The sequence below is a fragment of the Microcaecilia unicolor genome, chromosome 6 (assembly GCF_901765095.1).
Source record: "Microcaecilia unicolor chromosome 6, aMicUni1.1, whole genome shotgun sequence".
Lineage (NCBI taxonomy): Eukaryota > Metazoa > Chordata > Amphibia > Gymnophiona > Siphonopidae > Microcaecilia > Microcaecilia unicolor.
Window position 1 is genome coordinate 317,689,107 of NC_044036.1, and position 24,888 is coordinate 317,713,994.

A 24,888-nucleotide genomic window follows, 5' to 3' on the forward strand; every position below is an offset into this window, starting at 1 on the left:
CGGCGGCTAAGAAAGCAAATAGAATTTTAGGTGGTATTAGGAAAGTAATGGAAAACAAAAATTAGGACTTTATAGTGCCTTTATTTTGCTCCATGGTGCGACCGTACCTCAAATATTGTGTGTAATTCTGGCCACCGCATCTCAAAAAAAATATAGTGGAATTAGAAAAAGTACAGAGAAGGTCGACAAAAATGATAAAGGGGGTGGGACGTCTTTCGTATGAGGAAAGGCTAAAGCAACTAGGGCGCTTCAGCTTGGAGAAAAAGACAGCTGAGGGGAGATATGATGATAGGTGTATAAAATAATGAGTGGAACAGAATGGGTAGACGTGAATCATTTTGTTTTTACTCTTTCCAAAAATACTAGGGGCATGCAATGAAGCTATAAAGTAGTAAATTTAAAACGAATCAGAGAAAATATTTCTTCACTCAACGTGTAGTTAAACTCTGGAATTCTTTGCGAGAGAATTTAGTAAAAGCAGTTGGCTTGGCGGTGTTTAAAAAAGGTTTGAATAGGTTCCTAAAAGAAAAGTCCATAAGCCATTATTAAAATGGACTTGGAGAAAATTTACTGCTTATTTCTAGGATAAGCAACATAAATGTGTTGTACTGTTTTGGGATCTTGCCAGGCACTTGTGACCTGGATTGGCCACTGTTGGAAACAGGATGCTGGGCTGATGGACCTTTGGTCTGTCCCAGTATGGCAATACTTATGTACTTATGAGTGAGGTGATCAAATTTTGCAGATGGCATTGTTCTGAGTACTTGGTCAAAGTACTTAAGTAAAAGTACAAATAAATGTATGTTTTAATACTAAACTACAGTAAAGAACACAAAAAAAAATCTACTTAAGTGAAAAAAAAACAGTTCTTACTTTTTCAGTAAAAAGTAAAAGTACTGTAACTACAATGAATACAACTATTATTGTTTTTATCACAACAACTTTATTGCTCTACAGTTCAGTCTTCTTTGCCTTTAGTAAACCTACATTTTGAGTCATGCTTGTGCTCGCGAGTTGTCATTAAACTAGCACAGCTAAAACGGTGTTCGCCAACTGCACTAGGAGAAAGTGGAGTGTTTAGTCTGATTTAAAAAAAATTTTTTCCTTCAAATCAGACCATGCTGCAATATTATTGATGTCTTCTGACTGGTTCTGCAGCTACTGATCAAGGAAATCTGTCTGAAACACTTTGACTTCCACATAGCAAAGAATAATCATTGTCATAATCTGTATTAGAAGTAGTGCTGTCTAATATTCATCTTCATTATCGTTGTGCTGTCGATCTACAGAGGAGGCTTTCACAAACTTGGAATCCTAAGGAATCATTCTTGTTCTAATAATTTTTCATCTGATGGCAAACTCTGAATATCTTTGAGAACTGATGCAGGAATGTCAAATGTGTGGGAACCCTTCAGTCTTGAGGCCAGACGAGCAGACTGCCTCTCTAAAGACTCTGTCCAATGGACACTCACTCTAATGTAAAAATATTCCATCGGATGACCGGCAGTTTGTTGTGCTAGACACATATCTGTTCAAGAAATGCAACCAGCTTCACCTCTACTTCAACGTGATCCAACTCCTCACTGTTTGGCTGAAGACCAGCAACCACAGGCAATTCCACTGTTCTTATAGGCTATATTCACTGAACAGCAACATTTTAAGATGAGGTGATCCACTGTTTGCATGATGAGGTTTGCAATAGCAAAATCCTGTTCCAGGTTTTGCTGTTTTATTTAATTTACTGAGGAATTGTCACTTATGTCTTGTTCTGCTTTTATTTTTTTACTTTTATCTGCAAGCATCGAATGTAACTGATTAAAGGTAGTAAAAAAATGATGAAATTATTACTTTAGTATAAGTAGACGTAACAAATGTTTCCTGTACGTCTTTACAAGTAAAAATGAGGAAACTTGAACTCAAGTACAGTAACTAGTTACATTTTCTTAGTTACTAAACAACAGTGGCAGATGGCAAAAACTGTTCAAAATTGTTTAAATCGTAGGCGGTAGAACTAGAGGGCATGATATGAGATTGAAGGGTGGGGGCAGACTCAAGAAAAATATCAGGAAGTGTTTTTTCATGGAGAGAGTGGTGGATGCTTTGAATGCTCTCCCACGGGAGGTGGTGGAGAGGAAAACGGTAACGGAATTCAAACATGCGTGGGATAAACATAAAGGAATCCTGTTCCGAGGGAATGGATCCTCAGAAGCTTAGCCGAGATTGGGTGGCAGAGCCGGTGGTGGGAGGGGGGATAGTGCTGGGCAGACTTATACAGCCTATGCCCTGAAAATGACAGATACAAATCAAGGTAAGGTATACACAAAAAGTAGCACATATGAGTTTTATCTTGTTGGGCAGACTGGATGGACCGTGCAGGTCTTTTTCTGCCGTCATCTACTATGTTACTATGTAACTAGTTACATTTACTTAGTTACTATACAACACAGGCAGATGGCAAAAACTGTTCAAAATTGTTTAAATCGTATGCCGATTGACAAATTGCAGAACGACCCTGCAAGCCTTAGCATCCAAATGATAGCTGCCTTGGTTGAACCACAGAGAGGCAGTATATTCAGAATCTCATATAAATGTAAAACATAATTATAACTAATGCGGATGAGTGCAAAGTGATTTGCATTCGGAAGATTAACCCATATAACTAACTGAAGGAAGCTAGTCTCCACATTAAGAGTCACCACTGCGGAAAACGATTTGGGTGTCATCACGAATAATATATGGATATCTGCTGAGGGTGCAGTGGTGGCCAAAACAAGCAAACAATGTTAGGCATTATTAGAAAAGGAATACAGAATAAAACAGTGTGTGCTGCATAGTGAGATTGCACACTGAATATTGTGTGCAATTCTGGTTGCTGCATCTAAAAAAAAAAAACATATAGACAAGCTGAAAAAGGTACAAAGGGCAACTAGAATGATTAAGGGGGTGGAAGAACTTATTTGAGGAAAGACTAAAGAGGTTAAGGTTCTTCAGCTTGGCTGAGAGTAGATATTTAATATAATAATTTGCTCCTTGAACGTTCAAATGTGTCTCACTGGGATCATAACCACCTGCTGACGTCACTGGCCAGCACTAGAACCCTGCTTGCCTGACGTCAGGAGGTGGTTACGATCCCAGTGAGAGACACAGGAAGCACGCAACCAGGTAATTATCGCTCTACGGAGGAATGGGAGGGGAGAAAGTGGGAAGCCGCGCTACGCACCTCGCTGTTGAAGACTTCCACTGCTTCCCGGTTCTTGGCGCGCTGCTGCTGCAGCAGCCGCGGCTCACTGACTCTCTCTCGCACACACAGCAACATGGCAGCTGAGCGAAGGCCAAGGGAAGGGGCAGAGAGGAGCCGCGAACTAGCGACCTCTGGTGGCCGGGGGCCTGCAGCGCCACCAACGGAAACTTATGGACAAAGTGGCGAGTTGCAGGGGAGTGGGAGAGGGGAGGAAAGGGGGGCCTTGGGACTTAGAGGGGAGCGAGGGAGGGGGGAGAACCTTGCTAGCGCCCGTTTCATTTCATACAGAAACAGGCCTTTTTTACTAGTGATAGAATAAAATCCTGAGTGGAATGGGTAAATGAATCAATTGTCTACTCTTTCGGAAAGTACAAAGACTAGGGAACACTCCATGAAGTTTATAGTACAACATTTAGAACAAATAGAAAATTTATTTTTTCTCTCCTTAAGTTAAGCTCTGGAACTCATTGCCATAGCAAGTGGTAGGCAGTTAATATAGCTGGATTTAAAACAAATTCCTAAAAGATAAGTTCATAAATCATTAAGGTAGACCTGGGGAAAGCCACTGCTTATTCTTGGGGTTAAGTAGAATGGGATTCTACCATGTATTTGACCTGGATTGGTAACTGTTGGAAACAGGATAGTGGGCTAGCTGGACCTTTGATCTGACACAATAGCACCTCTTATAACTACCACTGTGACTACTACCCTGCAAGCTGCCCCACCCCCTGACTTTACTTCAACACAGCTGTCAAACCCCGTGTCCCCATGCCTAATAATTACACCTCTGAAATACCTCAGCACCCCCCCCCCCCCCCCAAAGCTAGCTGATGCAATGACCATAAACTGCTTCCTGCAACTTTATACCACTATATTGCAAACTGCCCCATAACAAAAAAAAAAACAAAAAAAAAAACAAATCCCCACAACTGCTCCAGAACCCTAAACTTACCCCTACAACTGCTCCACCATCTCGCTTCTTCCCTCATCTCCAAAAATTACCCTCCCTCAACTGCACCACCACCACTCTGCTAAATGCCTCACAGCCAAAATAAATACACACACAACTGCCCTAGCCCTGCAACTACATCAGCACTCTGCAGACCGCCCATCCCCTCAAAACTACCTCACATATATTCTGCCTTCTCACAAACCCCCCCGACCCTAAAAATATCCCCATAAACTGCTCTACCACCCCCAGCTACCCCTCTCCCAAAGACACAACACATGCAGTGCACAATTCTTGATTTATTGCTATGATATCAAAAGATATGGTCTCTTTACACCCAAAGCAAAAAGCATGTTATTAAGGCTGTAACCTGCGTAAAGTTGAACTTATGTATTTCTTTTTGTCTCTTAGACCCCGGCATATGTATCCATCTCCATGTAGGTTGGGTCCCAGCTGCCAACTCGTCTCCTGGTCTTTCTCATTTTATTCTCTTCACTTGTCTTGCATTACTCTCACCCTTATCTTTCACTGGTGCCTCACCTGTTACCACTTCATTTGCTTTAGGTACCTTTCTTCCGATGTTCCTTTCTGATTTTTCTCTTCTGTTTTTGTACAGTAGCCATCGGTTCCTTTTTGCAACTTTTCTTTTGGTAGCATTCTTTCTTCAGTTTTTGGCAGGTTCTCTTTGTAAACACCTTAACTTAATGTAGGTTTTGTGGCATAAAAGTAGCCATGTTATCCACTTAACTGTAGTTAAGTCCTTTCTGGCTTTTCGTAACCAAAGTGGACCTCAACTGCCGGTACTAATCTTTTAAAGGAAGGGCATTTCTTAAACCAGGGCATGAGGAAAGCTGCTTATCAGCACGTGGGTCAAAGTGAGATCTCGTCCAATGATTACAAAACAGGAAAGTTAGAGCAGTTGCAATAAAGACAAAAATAAGTAGCCCAAATGTCTTTAAGATTCTGAAGTATCCCAGTCAACTGCTAGGCAAAAACAACGAACATGCTTAAAGTCCGAACAAATACCAGAAGTCTAAAAATGGGAGAATGTTTAGCACTGAGTAAGAGTGACACAATTTTCATCTTAGGACACACTAATACCCCCTCTTTAACATTGCTTTTGACTCGTAACCACTCGCCTCCACCTACCCTTCTCTCCTCCTTCCTGTGCACATTCATTGATTTGATTTGCTTACTTTATTTTTTTGTCTATTAGATTGTAAGCTCTTTGAGCAGGGACTGTCTTTCTTCTATGTTTGTGCAGCGCTGCGTACGCCTTGTAGCGCTATAGAAATGCTAAGTAGTAGTAGTAGGTACAAATTACCTTCCCTCAACAAGCAGGATATAATCAGGCACATACATGTGGCCAATGAAGTTGCATGACTATGAGACAGCGAAGCTTTCCCCAAGCACACAAGTAGTGTATAGCTCTGAGCATGCGCTGGCCATCCCAGCCACGGTCATCTCAGTCTAGGTCCTTCAAGCAGAGCAGAAAACGATGCAAACTCCCTGGCTTGTGCCAGATTCAGTACTTTCCGTATCATTTGGGACAACCCTTTCCTATTCTTTGTATATTTTCTACTGTTGGTTGTTGTGGAACATTGAGGAACAGGAAGGAAAATGTTAATTTTGTTAAGCAACAAGTGCTGCAGAGGGTCCCTTAGGATTTTCTTAGGGTATCGGCTCCCCGTTTGTCTGGTGATGTATATTAGACTTGTCTGATATGCCAGTAGAAATTGTTCTTATGTTTCCACAAGTGAGGCATTTTTTAATTCACTTGTACATTTCCCCAAAAATAGCATCCCTGAAAACATGTCGTTCCTGCAGGGGGTGGCAGCCTCCACACACCTGTATCCAGAACCAGTAATAATTAATAGAGAGCTTGTCAGAAGTATTTTTCCAAAAATGGGAAACAAACACCTTATGTTTACTGGTGGCTTTTGTAGTCTTTCTGCCTCTTGAGGATAATGCAGCACTGTGTTCCTGAGCACTTAGTATTCTGGAGAGGTCTATGATGAGCATGTAAGCCAGAGACTAAACTGCATGGTTTGGATAGCTAAGAAGTGGAATGTTGTTCATGTATGTTCTGACAGCACCAGCATACTGCTGTGTAAACCAGGTGGACAGACTTTAGCTGTCCATGTGATTTCTGAGCCTTCCTGGCCAGGCTCAGCCAAATGCTGGCAAGAGGAAAGGTTGAATGACTTATTGCAGCTGATCTGACTGAGGAAAGAATATGGTATTGGACACTAGAGCATCTTTCTTTCCACTGTCCCGTGCTGACCCAGTTACAGAAATTCTAACAGAATATAGTGGTGTTACCGATTGTATACCTCATGCCCAAATCCCAAGGCAGAGTATGAAGTAAGGTCCATAATCCAAATGATTACCCAAAAAATCTTCCTCATTCTAGAATGTCCTGTTTTTGTTTTTCCTTCATTTTTTTTTTATACCTTAGCTTGATTCCTTCCTATCCCTGGGTAATTCCCCTGGTCAGCTTGGAGACTTGTCAGCAAGGACTCCCCGCCTCCTCTGACAGAAATGGGTTCATGAGGTTTTCTGACTGTGTGCTGACTTGCTGTGCACTTAGTCCGAGGGTTGCTGCATTAGTATCTGTCTTCACGCCCCTTAAATGTGTGATGAACAGCTATACAGAGAACTCTGGCAAGAAGTCAGTTCTCTATATAGCTGCCCATCATTGACATAGAGCCCTGAATACATGCTACTATGTCGTGGCAAGCACAGTTTACCTAACATCCTAGGGCAGGCGCAGATTCAAGTTGCCAATTACCTCAGTTTGCCTCGTTAACTAATTTGCACACGCCTCTGCCCTGGGCACACAAAGTTGTGCACCTAATTTTGGGTGACCCTATGTAGAATCTAGGGGATTTTCTATGAAATACAATTCTCCTTTGTATGACCAGTAACTAGTACAAACCCTTCACTTTACAGCTTGAACTGTTACATGTGCAGTCCAATTGGAAATCCTTTGACAACCAATAAAATGTTTCCAATTGGACCTGTGGGTTTGTCTCCATTTTTGGCAACCTCTTCTCCCTTTGAGTACCTTGTGTATTTTCCTCTTCCATATATGCAGTACATACTATTGTTTTCTATTTGCTGGCCAGGGTAGCACTGATTGTAATGAACTACAAATGCCTTTCTCTGTCTCCCCTACTAGATTTGGAAATGATGTGCAACATTTTAAGGTGCTGAGAGATGGAGCTGGAAAATATTTCCTGTGGGTGGTCAAGTTCAATTCCTTGAATGAGCTAGTAGATTATCACAGGTCTACCTCTGTCTCCCGTAACCAGCAGATTTTCCTGCGGGACATTGAGCAGGTGCCACAGGTGGGGAAACTGTGAAAGTACTTCTGTTTTAATATATTAATCGAGTGTGAGCTTTTCCTAATATCCTAAGATTGGTTTGTTAGTTTTAGAAATTGACAGCGAGAAAACCAGTAATTAACAGCTCTTAAATTCCTGAATATACATGTATAGAAGGCTTCTGCTATTTAAATACAGTGAGTCGGCGGTTCTGAGCAGGGCAGCATTCCTAGAATTTAAAAATAAAGGAATGATCTACATGCCCCAGGTTTCTTCCTCGTATTTCAATGTGTAGCAATCCTCCAGACATTTTAGGAAGTCCCAGCTTGAGGCAGCAGGCCCAAAAATGCTCTTCCTCTTACATGAGAAGACACAGCAGGGTGTGGACAGTGGCCAAGCAGAGACATGGACCCAGCCCAGCTTGATTCAGAAATATGACAACATCTGGTTTCCTCTGGTGATTAGAGGACTAAGTTCTAAGATCCCCTTCCTCATTTTTAGGAAACCAGTGAAGCTGAGATATACCAAAAAATGTAGTCTTGGGGAGGGTATTTACTTGGGTAAAATAGCCTCCCCCTTCTCCCAAATGTAGCTAAAACTGTACACAGTTCCCCTTAGCTCACATATTCAGCTGTAAGAGGGGTAAGAAAACCGTGTTTAGAATGGGTAAACTAACACAGTTACAGTAGATTTTCAAATCGTACATGCTATGTTCCCTCCCCCTTCCCACGCTGCAAAAATAGGCAAAAAGTATGTGACTTCTGTTCTTTACAATGACTAATTTTCTAAGGGAAACAATGTGGGTAGCTTTTTCCTTGACATTTTGAACATAGCATGTGTGTTTAAATAGGGCTGCATTTCAATAAAAACAAAGTTTATAACTATTAAGTGATTCAAAAAATTGTAATCACTATTAGTTGCACAATTAAAGGTATTTTATTTTTATTCTGTTAATTCCCACTGCTGTTCCTTGTGACTCTGGGCAAGTCATTTAACCATCCATTGCCCGAGGTACAAAATAAATATCTGTATATAATATGAAAACTGCTTTACCAGAGAAAGGCGGTATATCAAATCCCATCCCCCTTCCATTCCCTAAAGGACTGATAATCTCCCTCTCTCCTACCCTTAGATCCAGCCTCTCCCTTTCTCTTCCCCCTCCCCTCCTCCCTTTCATGGATTTCTCTGTCACTTACTGTACTGCACTCCACGGGGGCTCTTTCTTCCTCCCCCCCCCCCCCCCCCCCCAAACAAGCGGTGAAACAAACTTGGTGGTGAGCAGCACCAAGCTTTTCTCATGGTTACTCAAGCCCATTGCCTTAGCTATAGCTTCCATTGGTGGTCCTCTCTCCCGTTCTGCTTGTGGGTGTGCATCTCAATCTCTTCCCCCCCCCCCCCCCCCCCCCCCAAAATTAAAAAATTAATGCATTATTGAAATGCAGCCCTAGTGTTTAAAACACCTAAGTTGTTTGCAATTAGTGAGCAATTTGAAAATGTTCCTCACATTCTTTGTTGTCGTATTCTGTTTTTTTGATCTTGAGTTGGCAAAGGATGAATGCTATACTGAATAACTTTCTACTATATATTTTATTTTTCCTTTTTACAGCAACCTACATATGTACAAGCGCTTTTCGACTTTGATCCCCAGGAGGATGGTGAGCTGGGTTTCCGGCGTGGCGACTTCATCCAAGTCATCGACAATTCTGACCCCAACTGGTGGAAAGGTGCATGTCATGGCCAGACAGGGATGTTCCCCCGCAACTATGTCACCCCAGTGAACCGCAACCTCTAAGGCAACAGAAGAAAGGATATTTAACAAAATGGTGGGGGAAAACGGTGGCGTAACTACATACAGTCCAGTGATTAAAAGCATCACCCAGCAGTACATTGGGAGCTGGCTCTTCAGAGGACTGTCCCTGGAGATGGCGCTCATTTCTTCAGTATGGAACTCTAGGGGATGGGGAGGGTTTGAAGTCATTTGATTTAGAATGCCAAAACTTACCTTTAAATTAAAAAAAAAAAAATAATAATAATTTTTACTAGCAGATTTCCACAGCTGCTCTTTTTTTTTTTTTTTTTCTCCCGCTCCTTCATTCTGGTTTTTCCTTTGTCTCTCGTCTCTTCCTGTTCTGTCTGTCTTTGCATGCATTTTAATGTCATAAAATTCTAGCCATGCTGACAAAATAAAGCTGCTGGTATTTCCTCTCTATGCAAATGTTTGTTTTTATCAGGTGTAATTCCAGAGAAGGGCTAATTCAGTCTTTCCTTTTTTTTTCCACCCTCCCCTGAGACTTTTTATTTCTATCAATGTTTCCTCCTCTTGTTACACCCTGATGTAAGATTGAGCAGCTCTGGAATCAGGTATCAACTTATTGTAGTGTTCTATGATTGTTAGTGTTTGTAAAAGTTGCTCAGCTGTTTGGACTGATCCAAAACCTCAGCAGAAGTATTTTTTAAAGAAACAGTAATTTTTTTATTTTTTACTCTTTTTCGGGGTCTAAAAGGTGTATTGGTGCACTTTCTCTTTTTCCATGGTGCCTTTTCCCTCGTTTCTTGTGGGCTTTTTTTTTTTTTTAATTAGTTGGTCCAATGCCTTTCTAGTCAGCTTTTTGGTTCACCTGTTTTTTCTGATATGTAAATAGTTAGTTTTTATTTTAATGGGAGGGTTGGAATGTGGGCAGAGTTTGCAGTATTATCTATGTAAAAATACAGCAATCATTAAGAGTCTACTGTTAAGAATTAAGCTTAGTTTTTAATATTTGGTAGTATCGTTACCTTTTTCCTGAAAATCTGGGACATATTGTCTTTGTGCTAATCTGGGTGGGGAAGGTGGCTTAATGTGCCCCTGGATGGTAGGAATTTACATCATCCCTACTGTATCTTATTGAACAGAAGCCTGGGGAGATTCATCCTGAGAAATTAATGGTGGTTGAGCTTTCTAAACTGAGAGAGGCTAAGTGCTCACTCTGATTTCTTGGGATGTTTTCCTTTGGGAGAACAGAAATATAAAAGCTGTATCTGTCGTGCACAAGGTTTCTCCTCCTGTTGGTGTTGCCTGCGTTTTTACTGCCCTTCCTTCTTAGGCTTACTCCTGCAGTTGAATGATAACTCTGCTCTCATTCTTCTTACCCTTCCCCTCCACAGCAGGTTGTATATTTTGAAATGTAGCTCATTTTTCGAAAGCAGCCCTCGACATGAATTCTCAGACACGCTCATAGGCCACAGACATCTGGTACCAGTCTTTTTTTCCATCCAGTTGCTTGTGGTGACAGTGGAACTTTGCAATTCTTGCACTGTAAATGGACCTAACATACCCTGGATACTTCTATCTACCCCAAACAGGAAAATGCCTCTTTGTTAATACGTGTAAAAGAATTTTCAGTGTGTCAGTCCGCTTTGTGCTTTAACTCTGCTGACAGCAAAGGTTAAAGCAGCCCCTCTCGGCTTTCCTTTTTCTTCTAATTACACTTTTTTTATAATTCTGTTAAAATCACCGTGAAAGAATTCTCTAGTGTTCAACGCCTGGACCATCTGATTGTTTCTCTTTTTGAATTGGAATATATCATGCAACTTTCCAGACATGTGTCTTGTGTGTACATATATATATATAAATATATATATAAAAATCAGTGTTTAAATAAAAACAAAAAAAAGCTTCTGTACCTAATCTTTAAACTGATAAGCATTCAGTAGATAGTAATTAACTGTGAATAATAAACCTACAATGCATTCTTCACTCAGGCAATAGTGTTTGTGGATTTGTTACCTACTAATGAAAGGTGTACATTATGTCACTGTGGAACACCATTGTTGCAGCTTATTTTTTATTGTGAAGAAAACAAATTGATGGCATCTTGTTCCCAAATACTAGCTTTGGGTTCATAGGTGTTATACAGCTTGTTCAGTGCTTAAAAGCTTTTTTTTTTTCCCCAGGTGGCTGAATAAATAGTGTTCTTAAATCCAAATTGGAAAGCACGGTAGAGAATATCTGAAACCTGTGACTGAACTTGTTATTCTGTTTCAGCTGAAACCAGAATTGCACTTTAACCCCCTCCCTCCCCCAAACAGGAACAACAACTCTCCCGGACCCCACCACCACTTGTAGCCCAGCCCCTGGGCCTACCTTACAAGCGCTGGTGGTGCAGTCCTCCCTCTTGCTCCTGCCGGCTCTGTTGTCAGAATGGCTTCCGTAATGTCAAGTGGCATTTTGAGATTTGGGCTGGCATGGGTAGGAGTGATTGCCTATCATTCCAGTTCCAATCTCTCCTACCCATGCCAACTCCAATCTCAGAATGGCTGCTGCAAGATGGCTGCTTGATGTCACGGCAGCCATTTAGATAACGGAGCCAGCAGGGGTAGCAGTAAGTGGGGATCGCTCCTGCTAAGACTACACCGCTGATGCTTGTAAGGTAGGTCCCAGGAGGGAGGGGGGGTATGGAGGTCTTGGGGGGGGGGGGGGGGCGCTTGGAGGGGAGCTGCTCCTGTTCAGTGTGGGGGAAGGGAGAGAGTTTTGGTTTCATATACTGCCCATACTAACTAGTAAAACTGTGAGGTGTACAACATTAAATAAAAAAAAATTAGAAAGTAAGAAAAGAACTACAATATATGATAGGACAACAGAAAACATGCAAACAAAGAAAAAACATACAAACTGTAGTATAGAAAAAGGAAGAAGAAAATACAAGAGTAACAATTAGATATAATAACAAATTTAAGGGAAAGCTGCAGCCCAAAGGGAAAGCCCTTACTTATCTCCCTGATCAATGACAAGAGTCTGCCCAAAAAGCCACGTCTTTAGTGCAATTTTAAAATCTTTTAGTGAAGAAATACTGCGAAGAGGCAACGGCAAGTTATTCCATATAGAAGGGGCCAAAAAGTAAAAAAGCCGCATGCCTTATGTATTCCAGTCTAGCTTGTTTTGGGGCTGGGAGGATTAGTCGATAATCATTAATAGACCGGAGAACACATGCTGGAGCAGCTATGTAATCTGAACAGCCCATTTTAAATGTTTTGAAATTAAGAAATGCAATTTTGTAAGTAATTCTCTGAATAATAGGCAGCCAGTGATGCTTTTTAAACAATGGAGTTGTGTGATTGGATTTCTTTGTGTGAATTAACAATCTAATTGCCATATTCTGCACAGTCTGCAACTTTTTCAATAAGAAATGTGTAAGGCTAGTGTAAACAATATTACAATAGTCCAACTTGGTTATAAGAAGGGAAAGAATAAGGCTATGAAATGTATTTTCAAAAAGATGTCTTACTGAGTGCAGTCAATGGAGAACAAAGAAACTAGCTTTGTATAATGGAGAAACTTGTGGGGCAAAGGATAACTTAAAATCAAGTATAATTCCAAGATATGTAAATGATTCAACTGGCACTACAGGATTACCGAACGATGAAATAGTGTTTGTTGGAGAAGACAAGTGACCTGTGATCCAGCATGCGACAGTTTTATCTATATTAAGCACTGATCTGTGATCGAATAACCAGTCTGCTACACAGTTTAAGCAGTCCTGAAGTGGACCTAGATTAGGTGAAAAAGGGTCTGCAGGTTAAATAGGAGGATGTCGTCAACATAAAAAAAGTAGGCAGATATACCTTTAGATAGGATGAGAATGGCCAACGGACTAAGAACAAGATTACAAAATTTCGGAACTAATCTTAGAGGAAATCATTTTAAAAGACTCTCCTGAAAGAAGAGGATGAAAACCATTTCAGAACAACTCCAGAAATTCCCAAAGCAGATAACTGAGAAAGAGGCAAAGTGGGATGAATCAGATCAAAGGCTGCTAAGTCCAGAAAAACGAGTACTAAGAATAGGTAAGCCAATGTTTTTTCCCAGGGATGGATGAGGACATTATCTAACAGATATGCTGACCATGGTCAAAATCGGGTTGCTCTGTCAGTCTTTTTTAAATAAATGTGATGCACAGTGTGTGTTTAATGGGTCCACCATACAGCAATATGTAAATAAGTTTTACTCCTTGCATCTCATGGAGATAGAGGAAGGTTTGTAATTTAATAATTACTGAACACAGAGCTGTGTTCAATTCTGTATGTGCAATATATTTACATAGCATGTGCAATATATTTACATAGCACTGTGTGCAGTGAGGTGTGATCTAAAACAGTGCATTGTGAAACTGGGAAAGTTTGATGGACTTATGAGTTCAGATCTCTCCTTACACAGACTTATGAAAGTCTGCTGGAATCAGGTGCATGTCTACCTATTTGTTGCTTATATCAACTGTACTGATTTTTTTTTTTATACAGCAAAGCCACTAACCTATGAAACTGTATTACTATTACTCTGATCCTTATTTCTTTCCCCTACATTTATTTTTTGTTTAATCTTATTTCTTATTCAACCTGCCAGGTTTGTAGTTTTTCCAAAACACTAGGTAATTTGGGCACTTCTGCATGCTTCCTAGTGTTTTAAAAGGAAATACATTTAAACATATCGTGCCAGCTGAAAATGTTCATTCATTAGGAGACAGCCAAGGGCACTCGCCGAACAGCATGGCGCTGCAATTCTGTCTTGTCCTCTTTTTATATGACTTATAGACAAAGGAATATCTGTTTTATTAAAACAGGCGGCTATCAGCTTTTCTCTTTTCAAAGCACATTGATTCCTTTTAGACTAGAAAACTTACCAGTTTAGAAAATTTCCATCTTAACCATCTTTTTGTTATCCACTTTGAGCCATTGATGTTGGGACTTGGTGGAATACAACAGCTATATTCCATTACATTAACCAGTGGAGTTGGGACTACCTTACCTATTACTATCAGTCTCCTCCTCCCCCCTCCCCCCCTAAACAAAACAAAAAAAAAAACAAATCTATATATCCTTGAGTATTCATTAGTCACAATAGCAAATAAATTGAACTGTACATCGATTGGAAGTATAAGTAGGCTGCCCCTGAGAACTTAACCTGGAAATGGTCTGTCACAGAAGGGGCACAGGGTACTGGCAGCTGTATTGAGCTACCAGCTCCCACAGCTCCCACAGCAATGGCTAGCTGCCATGGCCAGAGCACTGTGACATGCCTGTTCACATGGGCTGACTGTAGGCCCAGGATTCTGGTGCCCTTGCTGACCCCCTGTTTGCTTTTCTGGGTGTGCTGTGCCTCTAAAGACTCCAAAAGCAGTTTCCATTTCCCTCCCCCCCCCCCCCCCCCCCAACTCCCTTTTAAAGGAGCATCACTATTGACTCTGAGGAAATCTCAGACCACGCCATGGTCTGGTTAGATCTGGAGCCAGAGCCTTATTTTCACCAATCTCCAGGGTGGTATTTCCTGGCCTATCTTTATACTTCACCAGATTTTCAAGTTTATCTTCAGCGGCGCTGGGAGGAGTTCTTGTCTCATAATCATCAGCATCTGGATAACCCGCTGTTATTTGGCTCACGGCAAAGGCAGTGTTACGTGGTGATATCGCATTTGTTAGTGCACATAATCGATGCATCACCCAGGGCATGGTGGCTTTCAAACAGCAGCTGTGGACCCTAAAGTGCTGCTACATTGCACATCCTACTCCTGCTTTGAGACTTTGACGGTGACGCAGGTGTCCCTGAATGATTTGTTGCACAAACAAACCTCCTGAAAGTTGTTTCACAAGTATTGCTTTTTTAGATTTGGTAACTGCACTGGAAAAATGTTAGAGTGGTTAAATCTGATGGGGTGGCCCGATTTATCCCCTTTATTCGGGCATACTTACAAATGGAGGAAATTGTAGAGGTATTTCTGTCTCATTTTCAACAGCTTTATGTGGCAGAGATGGATCGAAATCTTTCAGAACAGGCTATATATCTTCAACGGTCGGGGCTGCCCTGAAATTACATTCTGCGCCGGGCCCAGATGGCTTCACACGAGAATTCTATAAACGTTTTCAGATTCCTTTAGTGGGTCCTCTTCTGGGTTATCATAATGCTGTGGTGGAGAACCATGGCTTTCCCCTACGTGCTAACACAGCATTGATAAGTCCTTATACCAAAGCCTAGCCATCCACTGTCTTTGCTTGGTTCTTACCATCTCATCTCTCATTAACGTGAACTTCAAGATACTATTCTGAATACTTGCTGACTGGTTAGCTCTATGTTTGCCAACACTGATCGGGGAGGAGCAGGTGGGGTTTGTCAAAGGACGACAGTCCATGGTCAATGTTAGGAAGTTGTTGGCTATGTTTTCTAGCTCCTGTACGGCAGAGCTTTTGTTGCTGTCTAGTCTTCAGAGTGCGCTTTTGATCAGGTACAGTGGCCCTCTCTTTTTGCTTCCCTCATTCACATAGGTATTATGAGCTGGTTTGCAAAGGTAGTGGCAGCCTTGTATGTGGCCCCAATGGCTTCCTTATTGGTTAATGGCGTGCAGACTGCCTCTTCTATTCACTGTGGTACATGACAGGGCTGCCCGCTTTCTCCCATTTTGTTTATTTTGTCTTTGGAGCCATTGTGTCTGTTGTGGGACTCCCCATTGGTAGCTCTAGTGCATATTTGAAGCTTGGCCTGCGCAGACAATTTACTGCTTACATTGAGCAAACCCCAGAAATATCTTCCTGCAGCACTTCAGCTAATAATGTGTTATGGTGGTGGCATCTCTGGATTTTGTTTAAATCCGCAAAAATCTTGAGCGCTGCCAACCTTGTCCTCCATCGAGGCTGGCTGGTGGGGAGATTTTCCCCTTGTCTGGGTAGAGAGCCCTCTTAAATATTTGGGTGTCTTTATTCTGCATGATTTAGCCCAATCATACCCGTGCAATGTCAGACCTTTACTGTGACAGCTTCGGCATAAGCTGGGAATCTGGCACGCTCTCCCAGGCTCTCTATTTGGCTGCATTGGTTTGTTCAATATACAACTTTTGTATGTATATCAGATTCTCCCTTTATATCTTAGAGTCCGCAGTGAGCCAGATTGCCCATTGCTACATTGCAGAACCCCCAGGGATATGGGGGACTAGGGTTATTGAATGTTCATTATCCGACGGTGGCTTGCTGCATGAGACACATCAATGTTTGGTTTAGAAACAGTGGGGCATTTTCAGTGACAGCAGCGGAAAGCTCCTTTGCCCCCCAGGGAACATTTCAGTCGGCAGCTTTACATCATTCCAGGGAAGACCCCAGAGGTGTTGAGAAGTAACCTTTTTCTCCACACAGCCTGGGCTGCTTGGCATTGGCTGTGCTGCCGTCCTTTTTTTTTTTTTCTTGGCAGACGCTTCTTCTTTTTTTGTCCCTATGCCAGATTCCAGATTTTCCTTCAGGCTCTGAATCAGGTGCCTTTGCTTGCTGGCATGGCCTCGGGTTCCATTATCTTGATCAATTGCTGACTAATGATGGGCATTTCAAGCCTTTTGAAGACTTACAAAATGAATTTGCTGTATTGGCAGCAGGTGGATTTGCTTATCTTCAATTGCTGCACTATATTCGAAGTATTGGCTGGTAGAATTTGACTGTGGATGTGCAAGATACAATGAATACTGCTTTGACTTTAGGATCACAAAATCCAGTCCCTCTTGCTTTCCACCATCGCTTTCTAAAGGATACCACTGAAGATTTGGATTGTGTGCTCTGCAGCCACCTGGTCTATGGAATTACAGGTGCCAATTACAGGAGACTTGATACAAAACTGTGTACTGGCTACTCAGCATCACTTTGCAATATTGGACTATGGGAACTGCAATACAAGTTTGCTTTACGCTTTTATATGGCTCCAGCCCATGTCTTTAGTGTCTTTTTGCCCTTCAGCAGCTTGACCTAAATGTCATCATCAGTCAGTTTCTTTGCATGTTTTGGTTTTGCCTGCAGATCCAAACCTTTTGGAGTCGGGTATTACAGAGTGTGTCTACTTTATGGTCCTGAGCCATTACACCCTCACCGTTGATATTATTTGATCATTTTGGTCTTTCTGCCCAGGATTCAGGGTTTTCTTAGATGAGCCCTGTTGAGGGAGAAGAACCTATTTTATTGGTATGGAGAGAGTGCTTTGCCCCCTCCCTTGTCTACTGGCACATCCAAATTAATAGCTTTGCTGTTCATGAAGCACTATGCTACATACTAGATTTCTCTAAACCTCAAAGACTTTGTTTTCAATAGGCTGGGAGTGTTTTTGGGATTTGAAAAAAAGACAAGTTGCAGTATCAACTAGAGTCAAAACTTGTACAAAATATACAGAGACTCTAGAGAACAACACTTCAGAGGAAGTACATTAAAGTGGAGAAAACCCCTCAAAACCCTGGGGCAAACTGCCTCAGGTGTAGAGCGAGGTTACTGATAACAAAAGTAACACTCGCCCGGTTCTAGCACTGGGTATAAAAAAACTCCAGAAAACAGAACAGCTGCATATTTTTTTCTTCCACTGAACATTAGACTGCTTTTTAAATGGGCATAATTATCTTGCTCTATCAAAAATATACTCTTAAATCCGATTCTTAAATGCTGGAAAAACAACTGATAAATTTACAGCATCAAAAAAAATGAAAGCACTTAGCTTAATGGCATGAATAAAGCACTCTTGACTTTACGTTCGACGGGGGCCACCACCGTTTCACCCCGGCATCAAGGCTTCATCAGGAACAGAGCGCTATAACATGATGCTGGAAATCTGGAAAACATTTATGTTAAAAATTAAGCTCAGGCAGAAAAGAATCAAAAATAAGCAAAAACACAGTCACACTTGGATCCGCTTACAGCTAAACGGAGCACCAAAAGATTTGAAATGGCGTCTCAGCGTCATCAATAGATCCTCAAATAAATAATCCTCAATTAAAGTCCTCAATTAACCTGTTGTCACAATCTACTGATTGGCTAATACAAAATGTGCCAGTCAATGGAACTATTGAGACCATTGGGTTCCAATGAATTTAAGTCAAAGATCCACTGAGCGCCTCGTCTCTGCAATCTTAACTTGCGATTACCACCCCTGTTAGAAGGATCAATTCTATCGATAACGTAGCACCGAAGATCTTCAAACTTATGATTTTTCGCAATACAATGCTCCACCATGGGCTCTTTTACAGCTTGTCTGCGAATGTTTGATCGATGTTCCAGTATTCTGACTTTCAACGCTCTAGTGGTCATTCCCACGTAGGATTTCATACAGGGACAGCTGATTACGTAAACAACGTAATCTGACAAGCAGTTTGTAAAGTGACGTCAAACATGATGTTTTTTTTTGTCTTTGGCTTGAAAATCTGTTTGACTTGCTTAGTGATACAGCAAATTTGACAGAGACCACATTTGAAATGACCATAAACTTGTCTAGCATTTTGTTTTCCCACAGTTCTAAGATCTGCCGGACTGATCGGTTCTTTCATATTGTTACACCTTGCATATGCAATATGCAAATCCACATTCTTGAAAGCAGGGATAGATTGTATAATTTCCCATCTATTTCCTAATGAGTCTGGCTAAATGGGGACTGGTCTCATTGTATTGCATGAACATCTCCATCAATTTTATCTTTGGTGGTGGTAGACAGAAGTAACTCTGCTATTGAATTTGGCTCTGCGGTAAGCTTTTTTTGAGTACCGTTCTGGAATAGCCTCTTTCAGCCAAATCACCCATTAAATTCTTAGCTTGTTGTTTAAAAGTGGAGAAAACTGTGCAGATACGTCTCAATCTTAGCAATTGGGAGAAAGGAAGGCTATTCCTCAATTGTACTGGATGGCAACTGGAGTTATGCAGAAATGTATTTCTGTCTGTGCTCTTTTTATATACCTTTGTGACAAAATGATCTTGAACAATTTTCATTCCTACAAGAAGAGAGAGTAGTGGATGCTTGGAATGCCCTCCCGCGGGAGGTGGTGGAAATGAAAACGGTAACGGAATTCAAACATGCGTGGGATAAGCATAAAGGAATCCTGTGCCGAAGGAATGGATCCTCAGGAGCTTAGTCAAGATTGGGAGGCGGGGCTGGTGGTTGGGAGGCGGGGATAGTGCTGGGCAGACTTATACAGTCTGTGCCAGAGTCAGTGGTGGGAAGCGGTACTGGTGGTTGGGAGGTGAGGATAGTGCTGGGCAGACTTATACAGTCTGTGCCAGAGCTGGTGGTTGGGAGGAGGGGCTGGTGGTTGGGAGGCGGGGATAGTGCTGGGCAGACTTATACGGTCTGTGCCCTGAAGAGCACAGGTACAAATCAAAGTAGGGTATACACAAAAAGCAGCAAATATGAGTTATCTTGTTGGGCAGACTGGATGGACCGTGCAGGTCTTTTTCTGCCGTCATCTACTATGTTACTCTGTTACATCTACATAGTGAATCGATTCAAAAAAGTGGTGGTCTGTATGGATGTCACTATTACAACTATTGAGCCAAGGCATGAAATTACTTAGCTCTGAAAGTTAACCACCCCATAATATAAATATGTCATCGATGTATCTCCAGAAAATGACACGGGGACAAAGTTTTCCCCATCCCCACGGGCTCTGTCATCCCCAGGACATTCTCTACTATACACCATTACAATAGCTGTTATGGCTGCAGGTGTCACCTATATGTGGGTAGAGTAGGATTTGGGTTTTTATGGGGTGAGGAGGGGGGGGATGACAAGTGTAATAGAGTGGTTTATGGGCCTGAGTCACTTTCTCTACAGTACACTACACTGACCACTAGGCTATTCCAGGAATCTGCTTGCAGCTTTAATAGGACTGGCAATAACATCTGAAGCTGTCATAGAGGCTGGTACGTACTGTTTCATTTACATCTTTGTAGGGTGGGAGGGAGTCAGTGACCACTGCAGGAAAAAGGGGATGTCATTCCTTTATTCCTGCGGTGGTCATCTGGTCATGTAGGGCATTTCTTTGTGGCTTATTTGTTAATAATACAGGTCTAGACCAAAATGTATAACTTATAACCCTGGATGTTTTTTTTTCCATTATAGCAAAAGAAAACATCCAAGTGTTAGGAATGATCAGATCCTGTTCTTAATGTGCCTCTGAGACGTCTCCTTGTGATTTGAACACACTTGTGATGGACTTCATAGAAATTATTCTAAAAAATTTGTTTTTAAGGTTTCTTAAGGGCTAGACCATGCTCCAAATCCTGCTGTAGGAAGGTCATACTAGCAGACACAGAGCTTTCCAAGGTGAAGCACACCTCTCAGAGCACCAGCTCTCAAACAGTCTCCACATGTGAATGTAAATCACAGAGGTGGAGCAGGGACTGTAACAAGGTCTCAACAACCAAGGCCGAGTAACCTTTATTCTTCAGTTGTTGCCGCTTAAGGGCCATGCCATAAGCAAAAAGGGGGCTAGAACCTCCATTAAGATGGGACCCTGCCAGAGGATCCCTGAGGTCCTTGTTAAAGGAAGAAGGGGGCCCTCCAGAATTCACTGGAGGTTCAAGCACCAGTGCCATTGCAACCAATCCAATGCCACTAAAATCACCAACATGGGATGCCTTACCATACTCTGCAGCACTCTGCTGATCAAATGCCAACGGGAAGAACACAAGTGGACTCCCTGTGGGGCCACAGTTGTATCTGCATATCTATGCCCTTGGCTATGGCCTCCCTCAAGGCCATCAAATCTCAACAAGGGAACTCACACTGATCCACAATGAGACCAAACTCTTCTGGAACCATCTCCTACTCCCTTAGATCCTGTTTGGGTGCTCTCTGATCCATGTGAATTGCTGAGAGGGCTAATAACTTGTTCTCCATCCAATCACACAGAAACATACCCTCCTGAGCCACTACTTCACTTCTGGTCCTTCTCTGGTCCAGCATCGCCCAGAGAACTTCCCTGCTAGGCTTAGAAAGAAAAACTCAGGACTCTAGATGAATAGTAGACCAAAGTACCTCCCTCAAAGACCACTCACCTTACACTACCTTGCCCTTGTAGTGCACTCCCCAGCCTACCTCAGTTCTAACCACTATCCTGTAGGAGGGGGGGTCCAACAGAACTCCACCCTCCCCGCCAAATAAGATGAATTGTTCTGCCAGGCCAACACCTCCAGTATGGTTGGGGAGAGCAGAAGGCAGAGTTTGAAATCCCGGGAATAGGGAGCCCACCTGGAGAGTAAGGCTCTTTTCAATATTCTCATGTGCTCTCTGGCCCTAGGCACCACTTCTCTGATCACTACCATCAACCTCAGAAGCTGCAGTTAATCCCATGCTCTGGCAGCCAGTTGTGCACAGAAATTAATGTTCTAGGCCTGAAGCTTGCTGATTTTCTCTGTGAGGAAGACCAGGCCTTTGTGTGTGTCAGTGCCAACCCTTAAGTACTCCATCACCTTGGAAGGGTTCAGCTGAGCCAGTTGTCCAGATAAGGGTGGACTCAAACCCACTGCCGGCAAAGAAAGGCTGACACCACCACCAAACCCATACAGGTGGTCTGAAGTGCCATGACCAGCCCAAAGGGAATTGCTCTGAATAACAATTGGCTGCCCAATATGCAGAACCAGGGGAAATGCTTATGTGACTCTGGAATGGGAATTTATTTATTTATATCCTACATTCTCCCAATAGATTTGGTTCAATGTGGCTAACAATTTATTGTGATTAACAGTACAAAAAGTGATGCAGGATAGTATACATTAAGTAGTAATAACAAAATAAATGAGGATTGTGTAATTACAATATATAATTTATTTTATTGTTACATTTGTACCCCGCACGTTCCCACTCATGGCAGTCTCAATGCGGCAGGCAATGGAGGGTTAAGTGACTTGCCCAGAGTCACAAGGAGCTGCCTGTGCCTGAAGTGGGAATCGAACTCAGTTCCTCAGGAGCAAAGTCCACCACCCTAACCACTAGGCCACTCCTAGTGGAAACAAATACAAGACGGTTTATTCAAAATTGTTCAACCACCCTTAGGTTTCACTTTTGGGTTTAACAAGCAATACCGTGTGCATGTAAGGTCTAGATAAATGAATTAAAACAATCAAATTTTAAAGCAAATACCCATAATATGTAATACTTGGTAGCACTAATTAAACAATAATGGAATATTCACATAGCAGGCAGCCAACAAATTTATTTTCCACTGAACATAATTAACTTTGTATGAACTTGATGGCTAATAGTGTGCTACTGGGCTGGCTACTTTATTTTGGTGGTGTATTGTTTGCTTTCATATTAAAATCACACTACACAAACACACACAGTTACTCCCTATGATTCAATACCTATCTTTGAAATAGTAGCAATAAAAAAAAGTGCAATTTTATAGTATACCACTACATTCCACAAAAGGAGCAAGTTCCACATACCATCTTTTTCTTTTGACATAGGCACAGGGAAAAAAAAGATGTTAAATAAATAGAAATGTTTGAAAATATAAGTGAGATAAAATAAAAATGCTACCAACAATATGGAAAGAGGATGCAGCAGCTAACAGGTTTGTTTGCTTTGGGTGCACGGGGATGACGGCTGCACGGGGATGGCGGGGCTGAGCCGGCTTCAACGTTTTGACGTCATGCTGTATCCTGTTCTCTGTCGGCCTCCTAGTTTTCCTAACATGTCTATCAAACTTCCTTGTTTCTCAAGGAAGTTCCTTCGCCAGTGTCCCACCCTCCTCTCTGATGCTACTTCCTGTTTCCGGCAAGGCGGGATGCCTGAGAAGGAGAGAGAAGTGTCACAGAGGACAGGAATACTGGAGAAGGAAAGCTGTGGGATTGTTGGTGGCCAACTTCAGGTATGAGTTTGGTTAGTGTGAAGGAGAAGCGGCGGATCGCGGACAGGGAGGAGAGCGGAAGAGAGAGGGCAGCTGAATGTGTGACTTGATGTTACTTAGTGGGCGCCTACATTTTGTTTTAACCCTAGAAAGAACAAAAAAAGCTACGTGCTAAAATCCATTGTCTTAATGATTTTCCCCAGTAACAAATGTCCTTGGAAAAGTGAGAAGAGTCACATTATTTTAGTGAAACAAGTTTTAGTAAGTGCTCTTACCTAACTTTGCAAGATTTCTTATCCAATATTTATTGGAAGGGGGAGGGGTTAACCATTTCTCACCCACCTGTGCATTTGGAAGTGTGCTTGAGGCTAATGACAGTTATCTGCAACAGAAAGCAAATGTGTGAAATACATTGCTAAAGTCCAGGCCTTGAGTACACCTTGCCAGTCAGGTTTTCAGGATATCTACAATGAATATGCATGGACTCGATTTGCATACACTGTCTCTGTTATATGCAAATCTTCTTTATGCATATCCATTGTGGATAACCTGAAAACCTGACTGGCAAGGAGTACTCATAAGTACGTAAGTAATGCCACACTGGGAAAAGACCAAGGGTCTATTGAGCCCAGCATCCACGACTGGACTTGGGGAAACACTGGTGTAGTGGCCTGAGAACCAGGGAAAGTGGGCTTGATTCCTATTACAGCTCCTTGTGACTCTGGGCAAGTCACTTAAACCTTCATTTCCCCAGGTACAAAATAAGTACCGTATATAAAACCCTTTCCCTTGGTGAATATCCTGAAAGCAGGATTGTATTTGCGACACGTCAGGGAATCCCTACAGTAATTCTAAGCCACCAGGGTACTTTTCAACCCTTTGTTTTGTGTAAACACATATTTCTATGTATTCTGGCATCTGTTATCTGTCAGAATGAATTGCAGACTGCTTAGGGACAGAAGTATAAATTGATAAGACTTGTAAAGTGTCACTGATGGCTTGGAGGTTATTGACTAATTTTTCAGTCTTAAAATAAAAAAATCTGATAGACTATCCCTAGGGTGGGCCAGCAGCACTCAACTTGTACCAACAGAGCCCAGCATATGTGGCTTTGTCTTCAGCATTATTACCAGTGTAAGCTCATTACTAATACAGCAAAGTTACTTAACTGTAATGGGTTCGCTGTGGACAACAGGATGCCATTCATACATGGGGACATCATGCAACAGCACCATGGCCAGATTAGCTCTCCTAAAGCTCATAAAAGCCTAGAAGGGCTCTTATGAACATGTCACCTGCCCTTCCAGTCTGTTTCCCAGCTGTAGGCAGGCTCATCCTAGAGAGGAGGTGGGTGAGATTGTGTGGTTGACCTATCCTCTTCATGGAGAACTCCTGTTACAGGTAACTTCTTTCATGGAGAAATAGATGAATCAGCCACACATGGGTGATTCCCAAGCTGGGGGCTATAGAGGAGTGTTATTTAGAGATATGCTTATTCTCCTTCACAGCCCATATAGCATGCTGTGGTAGGATGAAGCTGTGAAAGTTTTTACATGCCCTTATACTGTGGCCCATGATAGCGGATTACTGGGTTATACTGAGACCTTCATGAGCTCCTCTGAGTAGGTATCAATAGGTTGAGAGTGGGCATTCATCTACATTAGCGTGTACTAACTGGTAGGCACAGGATTACTACGTGAGGTCTTAACCACTTACAAAATGGGTGGTAATTTTTAAAAATGAACATGGGCTAAAGCAACTAAGC

The 24,888-nt window shown here is 42.0% G+C and overlaps 2 protein-coding genes across 5 annotated transcripts in view; both read left to right on the plus strand.

The window, feature by feature from the left end:
* The window catches only part of GRB2 (growth factor receptor bound protein 2), a 73,054-nt gene extending 61,797 nt beyond the window's left edge, over nt 1-11,257 (plus strand). For both annotated transcript variants that reach the window (XM_030208283.1, XM_030208284.1), the window contains exons 5-6: nt 7,372-7,540; nt 9,123-11,257. In XM_030208283.1, coding sequence (XP_030064143.1) covers nt 7,372-7,540; nt 9,123-9,308 — 355 coding nt within the window. In that variant the 3' untranslated portion in view covers nt 9,309-11,257. The remainder of the gene's footprint in view (nt 1-7,371; nt 7,541-9,122) is intronic.
* Nucleotides 11,258-23,057: 11,800 nt separating this feature from the next.
* Nucleotides 23,058-24,888, plus strand: part of MIF4GD (MIF4G domain containing) — a 30,207-nt gene continuing 28,376 nt past the window's right edge. For all 3 annotated transcript variants that reach the window (XM_030208286.1, XM_030208287.1, XM_030208288.1), the window contains exon 1: nt 23,058-23,144. The gene's annotated coding sequence lies outside the window, so the exon portion shown is untranslated. The remainder of the gene's footprint in view (nt 23,145-24,888) is intronic.